Source organism: Scyliorhinus torazame, chromosome 22 (assembly GCF_047496885.1).
Source record: "Scyliorhinus torazame isolate Kashiwa2021f chromosome 22, sScyTor2.1, whole genome shotgun sequence".
Taxonomy (NCBI): domain Eukaryota; kingdom Metazoa; phylum Chordata; class Chondrichthyes; order Carcharhiniformes; family Scyliorhinidae; genus Scyliorhinus; species Scyliorhinus torazame.
In genome coordinates this window covers 92592736-92609944 of record NC_092728.1, presented here as the reverse complement: position 1 = coordinate 92609944, position 17209 = coordinate 92592736, and the positions used below count along the sequence as shown (strand labels likewise).

Here is a 17209-nt window from a genome sequence, read left to right as displayed (position 1 = left end):
CCCTGCTTCTACCACATTCCCAGGCACTGCATTCCAGATCCTAAACAAATGGTGTGTGAAAAAGATTTTTCCTCGTGTTGCCATTGCTTCTTGTGCCCTCTGGTTCTCAATCCTTCCACCAGTGAGAACAGTTTCTCCCCATCTACTCTGTCAAGACCCTCATGATATTGAAAACCTCCATCCAATCTCCTCAACCTTCATTTCACCAAGGAGAACAGTCCCAACTTCTCCAATCTAGCTACGTAAATCAAGTTCCTCAGCCCTGAAACCATTCTTGTGAATCGTTTCCGCAGTCTCTCTAATGCCTTCACATCCTTCCTAAAGATCTGTATGCAATACTCCCGTTGAGGCCAAACCAGTGTTTCTGGAGATTGTTAGGTCAGAAATGTGTCACAGGCAAGGACAGGACTTGAAGTCATGATGAGCATGCTAAGTAGGGCCTGACTTGCAACAGGGGATGTTTAACTGTTAGCCACCCCAGAAAGTTGATTACATTGCTTTACTCCAGCTGTTTCAAGAGAAGAACTGTGTTTCCTTTTAATAAAATGAGTTTTACCATGTATTTAGAAAACAAAAAAGATGAGCTGTGAATTGCGACAAATCACACCCAAATAAACTATTCTGCTGTTTACTGGAACCCATGACTGAGCCCGGAAAATATGTATTCCCTTCAAATAGCAGTTATCAGGTGAAGCAAGAAATCATTTCAAAAATCAGTCAGCGCTGCTCAGAATACTTCTGCCAGATTGAACTTTTGGTTAAGTTTGATTATAACATAAACAGTATAACAGCAAAAATACCACCTGCAGGACCGTGGTAGTCATTCTCCCTTTGTACGCCTGGAGCTTAGTCACATATTCTTCTACACTTATTAGCCCATTACACAAATCCTAACCAAAGACCTTAGAAATACAGTATCACTAACAGATGCATTTTCCTATCTTTGTGATGCTCAGATTTCCTCCCCTTTTTGTATCGGAATAGTTAATAAGAGAGGGTAGGCTTTTTTCTTTACTATCTGTATAATATATTGAAATTATTTCCTCTAGGGCAGCACGTGGTGCAGTGGTTAGCACTGCTGCCTCACGGCGCCGAGGACCCGGGTTCGATCCCGGCCCCAGGTCACTGTACATGTGGAGTTTGCATGTTCCCCTCGTGTCTGTGTGGATCTCAACCCCACAACCCAATGATGTGCAGGGCAGGTGCTAAATTGCCCCTTAAATGGAAAAAAATCAATTCGGTACTTTAACTTTTAAAAAATATTTCCTCAAAATGCATTTACTTTGTGTGCTACTTGGATAGTGCAAAACCTTTATTTCCCTCCATGGCAGCAATCTGGAAGTTGGACTGGAAAATATGCTCATCTGGCCAATGTCCAATTAGTTACACTCAAATTTCCTGCCAATCTCTTGAATTCTATTTAATGTACAAATAAATATAAATCAGAGTTAAACAATTGAGCCCAAAGAAAGTGCACATATTCCTTCCTTAAATATGAAAATTAAGATTTCAATTCATTGATCCATCATTCAATTAGGAACAACATGTTGAAGAACATGCAATATCTGAAGTTTTTCAATGTTTAATGAGACTTTGCTGATGGAGGCAAGGAGAGTGCTGCAAATATTGCTGAGTATGTTCATCGGGGCCCGACTGAAGGATATTTCTTTGTTAATAAACCCAAATGTCATAAAAATGCATTAAAAGAAATAGAAAATACATTGCAAGTCTCAGTGGGGTTAATTTTTCCAAAACCCGAATATTGCAATGAGACACTGGAAGAATTATTGCTTTCGGCTATGCTTGGAAATCTGGTTGAAATTTGAAGAGATTCCCTGAGCAAGCACAATTGCAGGAAATCTGTGTCAGTGGCCTATAATCGAGGTAGGGTCATCATTATAAGGGGAGATGTGTTTGGTTGGAGGGATCTTAAAAGAATGACGCGCTTTAGCCATATTGTACTTACGGGCATAACTCACTTATGTACAAAGTTACTTGATCTTTTAGGCTTGTGTTTGTCAGGAAGAATAACACAGAAAATTCCATCTCTGATATCTAGGATCAATTTGGATCTTCACTATATTACATTTCAGCCACGCTGCACCGGAAAAGCAGCTCGCCACGGCGTAGCGTGGCCATTGAAAGCCAGGAGACCGCCCTCCTGGGGTTTAACCGGCTCGCAACGCCTCACGAGATTCAACGCAATCTCGCAAGACGTTGTGATGTAAATCTCACCCACAATGGGCAGGATCAATTTTCAGCATATCTGCATATTTGAGCGAGATAGTTAGCCTCACTCTAATGTGCAGATTCCCAAGGTACTTGAGGCTTTGGGATTCAACCACGTCACCTCAGAGACCTCAGACAACCGGGGACCAGATGGAACGGCACTTGTGGGGGGTCTCCCAGGGGATCAGAGCTTTGAGCTGCATGCCCTTTGGACAGGGTGGTGCCTGGCACTGCTGGTGCCACCTGGGCACCCTGACTGTGCCAAGACCAGCTGGTAATGCCACCTGGGCACCTTGGCAATGGCAGGCTGCCACTGCCAAGGTGCCCATGTGGCATTATCAGCTGGTCTTGGCACTGCCAAGGTGCCAAGCTGGCATTTTTTTGCAGCCCCTGACACTAAAATATTCAACAAGCTTATGGATCTAGTAAAGAACTATTACGACCCAAGCTGTCCATAATCCTCCATCGTTTCAGGTTCAACACAGCTGGGAAGACCCATGAGGAACCCACGACAGAATTCCTGGCTAGATTAAGGAAGGTGGCAGAATACTGCGAGTTTGCCCCATCCCTCATCGAGAGGGTATGGGACCGGCTAGTGTGTGGAATCCATAATGCCGTGATACAAAATAATTGTTGGCAGACCCCACCCTAGACATCAAAAGAGTTATAGAATTAGCACTATCCTCGAAGAGCTCTGAGAAAGGGGCCCAAGAACTCCAAATGATGGTGGACAGTAGTGTTCGCAAGCTTGGGGGAGGGCAGGAGAATATAAAATCTTCAGAAGACCCAAGAAGGTGATCCAAACAAAGGTTTATTTTCTAATCAAAAGAAGTGGCTGCAACACAGCATATAGCACATAGGTCCCAACTGGGACCACTGATCATGCTGGTCCCAATCCAGCCAACCTTTAAGTGTTGGTTTCACGAGCCCTAGTTGATAGGCCACCTCCTATCAATGGGGGAGCTCGTATTTCAATAGCCCCATGGGGAAATGAATTGGGTCACACCCGTGGGTCTCATTAGAGTTAGTACAGGGAGGACCCTCATACTGAAAAGCCAGCATTCCCAGGAAAGGCTCCAATGTGCCTCACCGACCACTAACTCAACATTCAGCCAGATATTCTGGCATCTCCAATGATGCCGGGATAACCCTATAAGTGTCAGGGAAGCCCCCCCCCCCCCCCCCCCCCCCCCCCCCCCCCGGCGGACGTCAAGTGTCAGCTGCAAAGCTTCTGTAAGTGTGGCTAAAGGACACAACCCAGGCAAGGCTGCCAGGATCAGCAGTATGTGTGCTGCCCAGACTGGAAGCCAAAACCACCTCAGGCCTGGGTCTTGCAAGTCTATCAGCCCGTAGAAGATGGAATGATGCAACTAAACTGCATCATCGCCCCTAAGGATGCCATGATAAAGATAACACACTTGGTCAACGGCCATTGCCTGGAAATGGAAGTGGAGCTGCTATCTGCATCGTCGGGGAACAGACCTTGCTGTCTCCAAATGGGCATCTTGCCTCTGAGCCTTCAAGACACCAGGACCAGGTTGGCCACATATACAGGGGAACCTTTGAAGATTATGGGGACGACTATGACCCTGGTCACCTATGGATAGCTGATGGCCTGACTCCTGCTCATAGTTGTACGAGGACAGGACCCAGCTTCTTGGGCAGAGACTGGCTCCAGCGGACCTGTCTGGACTGGCTACAAACTTTTAAACTAGGAATTGGTGGATTGCGCAAGGCCATTGATAAAACTTCAAGGTATTCCAAGAAGGCCTTGGTGAAATGAAGGGAGCAAGGGCAAAGATTTATGTGGACCCTGACACCCGACCCAAATATTTCAGGAGACAGCCAGTCCCATACATTTTACTGACCAAAGTAGAGACCGAGTCTGATCGTTTAGAGAACTTCGGGATAATACAACCAGTGCAGTTCGCCGAGTCCCCGTCCTCAAGCCCGACAAGTCGGTCCACCTTTGCGGGGCTATAAACTAATGGCTAATAAATCCTCATGTTTAGATCGGTACTCCATGCCACGTATAGAATATCTATATGCCAAACTGGCAGGGAGTCAAACCTTCATCAAACTAGATATGAGCCATGTATAGCCCCCGCTAGAATTCGACAAGTCATCCAGGAAGTATGTGATGCATGCAGCATTTTTCAACGCATGATGGAAAACATTCTCCAAGTGCTACCTAAGGTGGAAGTATACTTAGACAATGTGCTAATCACAGGAACCACGAAAAAAGAGCACCTCACAAACCTGGAGGGGTTTTCAGATGATTTTCTGACACGTGTTCATGTCAAACGAGACAAAAGTGTGTTCCAGGCAGCCAAAATGATCTACCTAGGGTACCGAGGCAATAAAAAAACCTGTGGAGTATAAAGCTGAGGCCATCACAGGGGCACCGATCTCGTGAAATACGCCAGAATTAATGGGCGGGATTCTCCGATTCTGGGGCTAAGTATTAACGCCGTCGTAAACGCCAGAGCGTTTTACGAAAGTGTCATCTGCCCCCTAGGATCAGCGATCCTACGCCACACGGACCCAGCACGGCTCTAGAGTGCCTTATGCAGCTCCAGCTCTAGAGTGCCTTATGGGCGCAGTCGGTGCAAGTTCGCGCATGTGTGCCACGGCCGGCGAAGTTCGCGCATGCACGTGGGTTGCCTTCTCCGCGCTGGCCCTTGGACAACATGGGCCCGGCACGGAGGAACATAGGCCTCCCCCGGGGATAAGCCCGCCCGCCGATCGGTAGGACCCGATCGCGTGCCGGGCCACCATGGAGGCCCCCCCGGAGTCGGATCCCCCCTCCCTCACACCAGGATGGCCCCCACAGCATGAACGCCAAGTTCCCACCGGGTAGGACCACATGTGAACGGTGCCGGCGGGACTCGGCCAAACTCGGCGGGCATTTGGCCCGTCGAGCACGGAGAATCGCCGGGGAGGGGGGCCATGTTGAGCGGCCCCCAACCGGTACCACGCCAGCGCCATTGGCGCCGTTACTCTGGTCGCCGGAGAATCAGCGGACCGGCGTCGGAGCGACGTCACGTGATTCGAGCCCCCCTCCTCCCGGCACGGGGTTGGAGAATCCCGTCCAATATCCTTCCTAGGACTCGTAAACTACGATAGGAAATTTATCCCAAACTTGGCCACTTGCACACACTGTTAAAAGAACACCCAGAAATGGTTGTGGCAGGCACCACAGGATGAAGCCTTCGCAAAGGTGAAGCAGCATCAAACATCATGGCTCATTACAACTCCAAGAGAGAACATGTGGATTGGCGGCAGTTCTTTACCATCGATTGGACAATGGCAGAGAGAGACCTATAGCGTATGTATCCAGAACCTTGGCAGAAGAAGCTATTCTGAGATCGAAAATGAAAGATTGGCTGTTATTTTTGGGGTGGAGAAATTTCTCCCATATGTCCACGGCTAACATTTCACAATCATAACAGACCATAAACCTCTGCTGGGCCTTTTCAAAGAGGATAAAACAATTCCCCCCATCTCCTCAGCTCGAATCCAATGTTGGGCATATTGTTGGCAGCAATGAATACTCTCGTGACCACCACCCAGAAACACACGTTGCCAATGGGGAGACCCTGAAATGCCTCTGCTGCCCTCAAGCTTGGCCCCTCTGCTGGCTTTGGAAGTCATCAGGACTTTGAACTTACTGAACACAATTGCCTCACAGTTCCAGGGTCCTAGGTTCGATTCCGGCTTGGGTCACTGTCTGTGCGGAGTCTGCACATCCTCCCCGTGTGTGCGTGGGTTTCCTCCGGGTGCTCCGGTTTCCTCCCACAGTCCAAAGATGTGCCGGTTAGGTGGATTGGCCTTGATAAATTGCCCTTAGTGTCCAAAATTGCCCTTAGTGTTGGCTGGGGTTACTGGGTTATGGGGATAGGGTGGAGGTGTTGACCTTGGGTAGGGTGCTCTTTCCAAGAGCCGGTGCAGACTCGATGGGCCAAACGGACTCCTTCTGCACTGTAAATTCTATGTAAATTCTATGAACACCTTTCCAGTGTCCGCGAAGCAGATTTAAATGTGGACCCAGTAGGCCTCATACATGCCTAATATGATCCCCAGTGGTGGAATCTGAGGATACCCCACGGATGGCATGACGTCCTTCCTCACTAAACAACAAGAGCTGAGTGTAGAAGATTGTATCATCTCATGGGGATCCCGAGTAGCCATGCCCTGCCCAAGTCAGAGTCCAATTCTGACAAAATAACACAATGGATACCCCGGGTTTTCGAGATGAAAATGCTCACAAGAAGCTATGTCAGGTGGCCTGGGCTCAATACAGACATTGAGAGTCTGGTGAAGCAGTGCTCCTTGTGCCAGAAGAACAAGAAGTTCTTTGGCCTCTTTGCAGACAAGGGAATGGCCAGGAGGACCATGGGTGCAGGTATACGTGGATTTCACTGGCCCATTCTTGGGATCGATGTTCCTTATTCTGGTCAACCCCACTCAAAATGGTTAGAAGGACATGAAATGAAAAATGAAATGAAAATCGCTTATTGTCACAAGGAGGCTTCAAATGAAGTTACTGTGCAAAGCCCCTAGTTGCCACATTCCGGTGCCTGTTCGGGGAGGCTGGTACGGGAATTGAACCGTGCTTGCTTGCCTGCCTTGGTCTGCTTTCAAAGCCAGCGATTTAGCCCTGTGCTAAACCAGCCCCGAAAGTACATTGTATGTCCTCCACGACTTCTCAAGCAACAATAGAAAAATGGGGCAAAGTTTCTGTACTCAGGCATATCAGTGGTCCCCGTATCTGATAATGGTACCTGCCTTACCAGTGGAGAATTTCAGACATTCATGAAGTCGAATGGCAAAAGAAAAATAAAGGAAGTCAAATGGCATTATACACATCCGAAAAACTCTGTACCATCCATTGTCTAAAGGCCTGGCCAAAACAGGCAGTTCAAACATTCAAAACCAGAATGAATGAACAGCTGGTTCCCTGGATACAAAATTGAACCACGCCGCACACGATAATGTGAGTCGCATCAGCGGAATTGTTAATGGGATGACAACTGCCCATCAGACACAGCTTGCTGATTCCCAACTTGATGAGAGAAGATGAAGTCAAAACAGGAGACCCAAAAGGGACTATGACACTAGAAGACCAGAAAGGACCTTCAGAACAGGAGATGTTGTCTGTGGACAGAACTTTAGAGATGGCTCCCAATGGATCCCAGGAGCCATGCTGTAAAAGACTGGTTCAGTTCCGTACAAAGTCAAAGTCCAAGGGAAGGCCATGTAAAAACACCTGGACTACCTGAGAAGCAGGGAACCCACTCGAGCGGAGACTATTTCAGGAAAGACGAGGTCCATGACGTCTGTTGCGACAACCTCTGGCAAGAGACTCAGCCTATGGGGGGCCTGAGAGTCATTTCCTCCGACGATAAAGAATCCGAGTCCAAATGGAGACTGAGGAGATTATTTCTCCGCCAGAGGTCAGCATCAAAGGTGAGCCTCTGCCTGAGGCCCTTCGGCGCTCAACAAGTAAGCAATGATCCCCAGTCCACTTCACGCCCCCCCCCCGACACGGCTCCACCCGCGACCGACTCGAGGCCTTGTATCAAGCGATGAAAGAGGCCTCATTGCCACAGGAGTGAGAGGTATGATTCAGACTTGAGGAGGGAGGAATGTGATAACTCTCATAAGGACCACAGGGAATCGCTGAATGATCTCTCCATAGACTTCGTAGAATCTGAGTTCCCATGGTCTGCCCATCTGAGGCTTGTTGGCGGTGTCATGAGAGTCTCCCTTTAAAAAATGTTTTTGTCTTATCACATGGCTTCAGTGATGTCATTGTGTGGATGGAGCTGGGCTATGGCTTTGGGTTTTACTTTCGCTTTGAGTTTTGGACTGGTTTGAACTGCACAGGTTGAAAGAAGTGTTTCTCTATCTTCATTTAAAAGCTGTTTCCAGACTGCTTGATAACTTAAAAGAGATAATTGCATTCTGGAAGGAATACAAATCTGCTGTTTGGAATGGGGAACAAGAATATCACTAACAAGTCTTATAACAGTAAGAAAGCCGTGTGCTGGACCATACCTTTGAAAAGGGGTTCCTGGTTTTACTTGGATTTTGTTATTGAATTGGAACAGTTTAGGGGGAGTTCATTAAGGGTTATACATAGATTACTGTAGCTCTGTGGGGTTTTTATATTTGTAGTTGATAAAAATGCTTACTGTGTGTGTTTATACAAATGTTAACTAAATTTGTAGAATAAAACTTGTTTTTTGATTAAAAGCCCCATGAACTCTGTTGAATAACACCTGAAAGGCACGCTCTTGTGCTCATCCTAACCAAAATCCATAAACAGTTGTAGGTTATGTGAACTCCATGATATACTTTGGTGTTTTCTAAACCCTGGCCCATAACAGCGGGACCTTTAAATGTAACTCCCAGACCCAGTGGGCAGTTCCCGATAGTCCTAGGCTGGGACGTTTCTTTTGTGTGCCGCAGTAGTGGCTTTATTTTCAGTTTAAAATAAACCAGTTTGGCCTTTCACTCCGCGTCTCCTGGAGTTATTACAAAAAGAAAAACTGAGGTGTTACTTAACAGGAATGTCTTAAGTTTTTTAAAGTATTTTTATTCCAATTTTCTACATTTTACAATAACAAAAAAAACATACCCAACATATTCAACATCCTACATAATAAAAGAAAACTCCCCATCCCCCTTCCCCCTTAATGGTCGACAGTAACCAGCTCTCCAAAATGCAAAATGAACAACCCCCAACTCTTGTGGAGCCCATCATCCGCCGAGTTTGGGGGAGAATTTCACCTCCAGCGCCAAGAACTCCAATAGGTCCAGTGCTGGAGAAAGATTATGCCCAGAGGGCATGTGTTTAGAGTTAAGGATCAAGAAAGATGCAATTAATTGCTTTGTTTAGTCTACAGACCACCAACTAGCGGGAAGGCCGTTGAGTAACAAATTTACAAAGAAATTAGAGAGGTACAAAACTTGTAGCGTAATTATAATGAAGGACTTCAATTATCCTAATACGGTGTAGGATAGCACTAGTATATAGGGCAGAGACGGGCATGAGTTCCTTAAGTATGTTCAGGAAAATATTCTACATCAATAGGTTTCCAGACCAGTGAGAACGGAGGCGCTGGTTTTTGGGAATGAAGTGGGTCAAGTGGATCAAATGTCAGTAGGAGAACATTGAGGGGACAGTGATCATTGTATCTTAAGAATTAGGTTGGCAATGGAGTAAGTTAAACTTGGGTGGTGGGGAAACTTGCAGAAACAATTTGGTGCAAATCTGAGTTAATTAAAGAAAGCCAGCCTGAATTTGTTAAGGGAAAATCGTGTTTAGCTAACTAGCTGGAGTTTTTTTGAAAGAGATAACAGAGAGGGTTGATGAAGAAAATGCGGTTGGTATGGTGTACATGAACTTCCAACAGGTGTTTGATACAATGCCGCACAACATACTTGTGAGCAAAGTTATAGCTCATGGAATAAAGGTACAATAGCAACATGGATAAGATAGAGGTTTCAAAATCATGAGGGGTCCGGACAGAGCAGGTGGAGAGAAATTGTTACCACTCCTGAAGGGATCGAGAATGAGAGAGCACAGATTTAAAGTAATGGGCAAAAGAAGCAAAAGCGAATTGAGAAAGAACTTTTTTACACAGTGAGTGGTTAAGGTCTGGGTTGTATTGCCTGGTGGAGACAGATTCAATTAAAGCATTCAAAATGGAATTAGATTGTTATCTGAAAAGGAAGAACGTGTGGGGTTTTGGAGAGACGTTGGAGGTATGGGAGAGCCAGTGCAGACCGAATGGGCCAAATGGTTTCCTTCTGCACTCTAAGAATTCTGTGACATGCAGGTATGGGACCGGTGGTCCCAACACCAACAATGATTTCCACAGCCAATGCCATCAAGAGCCGCACTCAGGGAAAATGGCTCTGAGGAATGCCTGCAACAAAGAAAATAAGTAACTTCTAAAGATTTCTAAATATAGAACATAGAACATAGAACAATACAGCGCAGTACAGGCCCTTCGGCCCACGATGTTGCACCGAAACAAAGCCATCTAACCTACACTATGCCATTATCATCCATATGTTTATCCAATAAACTTTTAAATGCCCTCAATGTTGGCGAGTTCACTACTGTAGCAGGTAGGGCATTCCACGGCCTCACTACTCTTTGCGTAAAGAACCTACCTCTGACCTCTGTCCTATATCTATTACCCCTCAGTTTAAAGCTATGTCCCCTCGTGCCAGCCATTTCCATCCGCGGGAGAAGGCTCTCACTGTCCACCCTATCCAACCCCCTGATCATTTTGTATGCCTCTATTAAGTCTCCTCTTAACCTTCTTCTCTCCAACGAAAACAACCTCAAGTCCATCAGCCTTTCCTCATAAGATTTTCCCTCCATACCAGGCAACATCCTGGTAAATCTCCTCTGCACCCGCTCCAAAGCCTCCACGTCCTTCCTATAATGTGGTGACCAGAACTGTACGCAATACTCCAAATGCGGCCGTACCAGAGTTCTGTACAGCTGCAACATGACCTCCCGACTCCGGAACTCAATCCCTCTACCAATAAAGGCCAACACTCCATAGGCCTTCTTCACAACCCTATCAACCTGGGTGGCAACTTTCAGGGATCTATGTACATGGACACCTAGATCCCTCTGCTCATCCACACTTTCAAGAACTTTACCATTAGCCAAATATTCCGCATTCCTGTTATTCCTTCCAAAGTGAATCACCTCACACTTCTCTACATTAAACTCCATTTGCCACCTCTCAGCCCAGCTCTGCAGCTTATCTATGTCCCTCTGTAACCTGCTACATCCTTCCACACTATCGACAACACCACCGACTTTAGTATCGTCTGCAAATTTACTCACCCACCCTTCTGCGCCTTCCTCTAGGTCATTGATAAAAATGACAAACAGCAACGGCCCCAGAACAGATCCTTGTGGTGCTCCACTTGTGACTGTACTCCATTCTGAACATTTCCCATCAACCACCACCCTCTGTCTTCTTTCAGCTAGCCAATTTCTGATCCACATCTCTAAATCACCCTCAATCCCCAGCCTCCGTATTTTCTGCAATAGCCTACCGTGGGGAACCTTATCAAACGCTTTGCTGAAATCCATATACACCACAACAACTGCTCTACCCTCATCTACCTGTTCAGTCACCTTCTCAAAGAACTCAATAAGGTTTGTGAGGCATGACCTACCCTTTACAAAGCCATGCTGACTATCCCTGATCATATTATTCCTATCTAGATGATTATAAATCTTGTCTCTTATAATCCCCTCCAAGACTTTACCCACTACAGACGTGAGGCTCACCGGTCTATAGTTGCCGGGGTTGTCTCTGCTCCCCTTTTTGAACAAAGGGACCACATTTGCTGTCCTCCAGTCCTCTGGCACTATTCCTGTAGCCAATGATGACATAAAAATCAAAGCCAAAGGTCCAGCAATCTCTTCCCTGGCCTCCCAGAGAATCCTAGGATAAATCCCATCAGGTCCCGGGGACTTATCTATTTTCAGCCTGTCCAGAATTGCCAACACCTCTTCCCTACGTACCTCAATGCCATCTATTCTATTAGCCTGGGTCTCAGCATTCTCCTCCACAACATTATCTTTTTCCTGAGTGAATACTGACGAAAAATATTCATTTAGTATCTCGCCTATCTCTTCAGACTCCACACACAATTTCCCATCCCTGTCCTTGACTGGTCCTACTCTTTCCCTAGTCATTCGCTTATTCCTGACATACCTATAGAAAGCTTTTGGGTTTTCCTTGATCCTTCCTGCCAAATACTTCTCATGTCCCCTCCTTGCTCGTCTTAGCTCTCTCTTTAGATCCTTCCTCGCTACCTTGTAACTATCCATCGCCCCAACTGAAACTTCATACCTCATCTTCACATAGGCCTCCTTCTTCCTCTTAACAAGAGATTCCACTTCCTTGGTAAACCACGGTTCTCTCGCTCGACGCCTTCCTCCCTGCCTGACCTGTACATACTTATCAAGAACACGCAGTAGCTGATCCTTGAACAAGCCCCACTTAGCCAGTGTGCCCAACACTTGCAGCCTACTTCTCCACCTTATCCCCCCCAAGTCACGTCTAATGGCATCATAATTGCCCTTCCCCCAGCTATAACTCTTGCCCTGCGGTGTATACTTATCCCTTTCCATTATTAACGTAAACGTCACCGAATTGTGGTCACTGTCCCCAAAGTGCTCTCCTACCTCCAAATCCAACACCTGGCCTGGTTCATTACCCAAAACCAAATCCAACGTGGCCTCGCCTCTTGTTGGCCTGTCAACATATTGTTTCAGGAAACCCTCCTGCACACACTGTACAAAAAACGACCCATCTATTGTACTCAAACTATATCTTTTCCAGTCAATATTTGGAAAGTTAAAGTCTCCCATAATAACTACCCTGTTACTTTCGCTCTTATCCAGAATCATCTTCGCCATCCTTTCCTCTACATCCCTAGAACTATTAGGAGGCCTATAAAAAACTCCCAACAGGGTGACCTCTCCTTTCCTGTTTCTAACTTCAGCCCATACTACCTCGGAAGAAGAGTCCCCATCTAGCATCCTCTCCGCCACCGTAATACTGCTCTTGACTAGCAGCGCCACACCTCCCCCTCTTTTGCCTCCTTCTCTGAGCTTACTAAAACACCTAAACCCCGGAACCTGCGACATCAAATCCTGTCCCTGCTCTATCCATGTCTCCGAAATGGCCACAACATCGAAGTCCCAGGTACCAACCCATGCTGCCAGTTCCCCTACCTTGTTTCGTATACTCCTGGCATTGAAGTAGACACACTTCAAATCACCTACCTGAACACTGGCCCCCTCCTGCGACGTCAAATCTGTGCTCCTGACCTCTATACTCTCATTCTCCCTTACCCTAAAACTACAATCCAGGTTCCCATGCCCCTGCTGCATTAGTTTAAACCCCCCCCCCAAAGAGCACTAACAAATCTCCCCCCCAGGATATTTGTGCCCCTCAGGTTCAGATGTAGACCATCCTGTCTGTAGAGGTCCCACCTTCCCCAGAAAGAGCCCCAGTTATCCAGTAATCTGAATCCCTCCCGCCTGCACCATCCCTGTAGCCACGTGTTTAAATGCTCTCTCTCCCTATTCCTCATCTCACTATCACGTGGCACGGGCAACAACCCAGAGATAACAACTCTGTTTGTTCTAGTTCTGAGCTTCCATCCTAGCTCCCTGAAAGCCTGCCTGACATCCTTGTCCCCTTTCCTACCTATGTCGTTAGTGCCAATGTGGACCACGACTTGGGGCTGCTCCCCCTCCCCCTAAGGACCCGGAAAACACGATCCGAGACATCACGTACCCTTGCACCTGGGAATAATTCTATGTTATCAAATATAGAAAATTCTCTCTTCTCCCATGCAGGTAGGCAGGTAATTAACCATAATCCACGAGGGACCATAGGCCTCTCTCGCTATTAGACAGAGACAATTGGTTATATAATTTGAGGGACGCCAGTCCGTAGCAAGCATGAGCAAAGCAAGGAGGCAGGTTGCAAGCCTACCTCAGCCAGAACGGAATTGAACCCATGCTGTTGGTGTTATTCTGAACCACACACTAGCCATCTATTTACCTGTATCCTCTCCCTCCCATGTACTATTAATGCCAAATAGGTGTTTGGACTTTACCGGTATTAGCTTGTTACTCATCAACAGGCGGGTGAGAAAAAAACTGTTTGGGATGACCCAGCCTCAGATTTTTCTTGTTGTGCAAAATGGCTTTTCTTAGTTGCCTTCCCTAAAACATGGTTTAAATTGTCATTCTGCTGGCTGGGAAGCTGAGAGCCATTTAAACTCGCATCTTATACCTAATAGGTCAGCACATTAGCAATCCTATGTGCTGCTGGAGTGACTGCACCTTTTCTAGTCTGGTACCAGTTTTTAAAAAAATCATACCTGGAAGATTTCATCATTGCAACATCTCAGGTGAATATCTGCCAGATTCTTATCATAACTGTACTGTATCAAAAGCATGAATTTTGCTGGGGAAGAAATTCCACTGTTTTAGTTTATGTGGAACATATGTTTCTATCCATTGTATTATGATAGAACATTTTAATCAAAATACACATATCCTGTAGAAATGTTAATTCAGAAAATACTAATATGCTGAATTACATTGAATTAACATAACATTTGTTGCACACTAATCTGCATTGGACAGACATATTCGTGTTGACTAAAACAGTTGAGTTTGGTTTGATAGTGATAATTCTAATTCTAGTAGTTTTCATGTCCCCAAGTTTTTTTTTTGTAGGTCACGCTCGTAAAGAATTATCAAACCCGGGCAGCAGTGTTGAGCAAAGCTGTGCCAAAAGTTGACCCTGCACCGATAGTGCATCCAAAGCGCTACCAGAAGGTGAGCTGGTTGCTTTTTGTATTTATATTTTTTAAAGCTACTATGCCTGTTACTCATTACTTCTTTCTTTGGTGATGCAGTGAGTTAAAGAATGAACTAATGTATGATCCTCATTTCCACTACAACTCACAGAGATGCAAGGAAAGTTCCTGGTAAAGGGATTTATGTGATATGTCCAGTAACAACCCAGTACGGGTGCATGAATTCACAACATAAAGTTGCACATAATCCAGCACTTATTTATTGATGTTTATGTGAAGATAATATAAAGTGATTTATTGAACTATTTTAAATAATAATTATAACTAATAAATATAGTACTCATTTTATTGGTGGCTTTGCTCATGAGTAGGCCACAAACTCAAGTGTGTTTTTAATGGCCCAGATTTTTGCTCCGAGGGAGAGGCTCTCCATTGTGGCAAAATAGCAGAAATAGCCGACAATGCTAAGACCAGCCCCCGAATGTGGCATTTCCTGTTCTGGCGATTGCGGGACTAGAGTAGGGCTGGGTTTTACACCTGGTGTGTTTTATAGCGGCAGCTGTCCATTTAAATAATCAGCTGCCTCCACTGAAGTGGTATTTTGGTAGGCCAGGAGGGTGAAGCCCAGTGTTTACAGTTTAGACCAGGTAAGAGCTAATCTGAACTTAGTGATTCATTTGGAGAGGTAATATACCCCTTTGGATATGTTCCTAAAACATCTGTGAAGAGGTAAGGGTCCTTTAGATTGTTAAAAGTAAACATGATTGTGTGTAAAATTTGCATAAATTAATTGAAGCTGTCAAAGAACTGTCAAAACTCATTGGAACTGTCAAAGCTGTTAAAGAACTGTCAACCCTCATTGGAATTGTTAGGAACTCATTGGAATTGTCAAACTTGTCAATGGATTTAACCCAAGGCTTTGAATTGGAAAAAATCAATCTCGAATTCAAAGAAAAGTCAGTGATAATTTTTTCATTTTGTCTGTTATCATAAGCCTGATGGTTATCATTATAGGATTTGTATTGCAGGGACTGATTTTCCAAACTAACATTATCACAGTTCGGTGCCTGTTAGGTAAGCAGTTTGATTGACAGCTCCAAACAGCAGTTTGATTGACCTCCTTTGTAAGAGGGTAGCTGAAGGAATTTTTATATATTGAATGGTTTTTAATCAATGAGGTTTCTTTCTTTAAAATAATGATGTCATCAATAGATATAACTTTTTTTATTTCAGCATGTTTCCTCAGGTTTGTTCATGGTGCCGTTGGCATGGAGGGAGTATGGGCAAAAATGAGGGGTGGGGGGCATGATTGACATGAGTTGGCAGAAAGTTGGCATAGGGCTGTGAAGGGCCATGGGGATGTGGGGAGAATAAGGAGTATGAGTGACCATGGGGGTGGGTGGGGAGGCATGAGTTGGTATAGTTGGCATGATGGGGCCTGGACAGTATGTGGGGGGTGAGGGCTAGAGGTCTGTTCTTGGCTTTAATAATTTTTTTATTGAGTTGAACAAAGTGCCAGAGCAGAAAGGCAGGCCTTCCAGGCATGCGGAAGCTTCTGCACTTATTCCAGGGCAGTAGGCCCAACCTCTAATCCAGACCATCCCCATGGAATGAAAATTGGAACTGCAGGCGTATATTATTAAAGGTCATGGCCGAGGGTTTCTGCCCCCGATCATGTTGGGTATGTTCGGCGACAGGAGCAAAAAATATTGAAAGAATGACAAAGACTAATTTTACATCAGCATAAATATGGGATGCAATTGTCCCCTCCCCCTGGCAGTGATGGGGTGCATTTCCTGACATTGAAAGTTGGGGGACATCATTTGAGTATGTTAACATATAATTATCAGACCCCTGTGCCTAAATCCGCACCCCGTCAGGAAATCCATTCGTGTTGCATGTGATGACAGAATGGTGTGAATCACGACTGGTCTCCCAAGGCGTGCACTTGGCGAACAGACTTCTCAAGGAAGTTCAGGTGAGTGCAGTGCTCAGGGGGTTTGGGGTTGGGGGGGGGAGGCATGCCCTAGCACTGCCCCCGGCACTGCCCCAGCACTTCCCCCGGCACATCCCGGTGTGCACCACGCCTCCAGATTTACTTTCTTTTAAGTACTGCACAGTATGGCGAGTAAAACTGGCTATGTGGCCATCAAGCTGCATGCCACGTATCCTGCCTGAGCCAGAATTAGATGAAATAAGGGAAAATTGCATCCATATTTTTTTTTAATAAGAATATTTATTGAGTTTTTACATGTTATAAAATAACACAACAAAGTTACAAAAAAATACAACGCCCAAAGCAAAGATGGGAAAATAAAACAGGAACAGCCTGGCAAAGCCTGTCATCAACAGGTCCAGATAGAAGGGGGTGTCCGACCGACTGGTCTGCCCCTCTTTCACTTCGCGGCAGGGTAACAATGGAGAGGGATCAGCCGCTGTATAAGGCGCCCTTCAGACCCTTCATGCCCTTGGGACACCACAGGGGCTAGGGTGCCTTACTGACCTTTTTAATCACATTTTGGTTGAATGTGGTAAGTTTAATTTGTGATTCACTTTTTGTTTAAGGCAGTTTCCCTTTAAGGGACTGTCT

The 17209-nt window shown here is 45.7% G+C and overlaps 1 protein-coding gene across 2 annotated transcripts in view; it reads left to right on the top strand.

Annotated features, from left to right (window-relative positions):
* The window catches only part of cfap77 (cilia and flagella associated protein 77), a 296201-nt gene that overhangs the window by 228074 nt on the left and 50918 nt on the right, over positions 1–17209 (top strand). For both annotated transcript variants that reach the window (XM_072488586.1, XM_072488587.1), the window contains one exon: positions 14537–14638. In XM_072488586.1, the coding sequence (XP_072344687.1) occupies positions 14537–14638 (102 nt within the window). The remainder of the gene's footprint in view (positions 1–14536; positions 14639–17209) is intronic.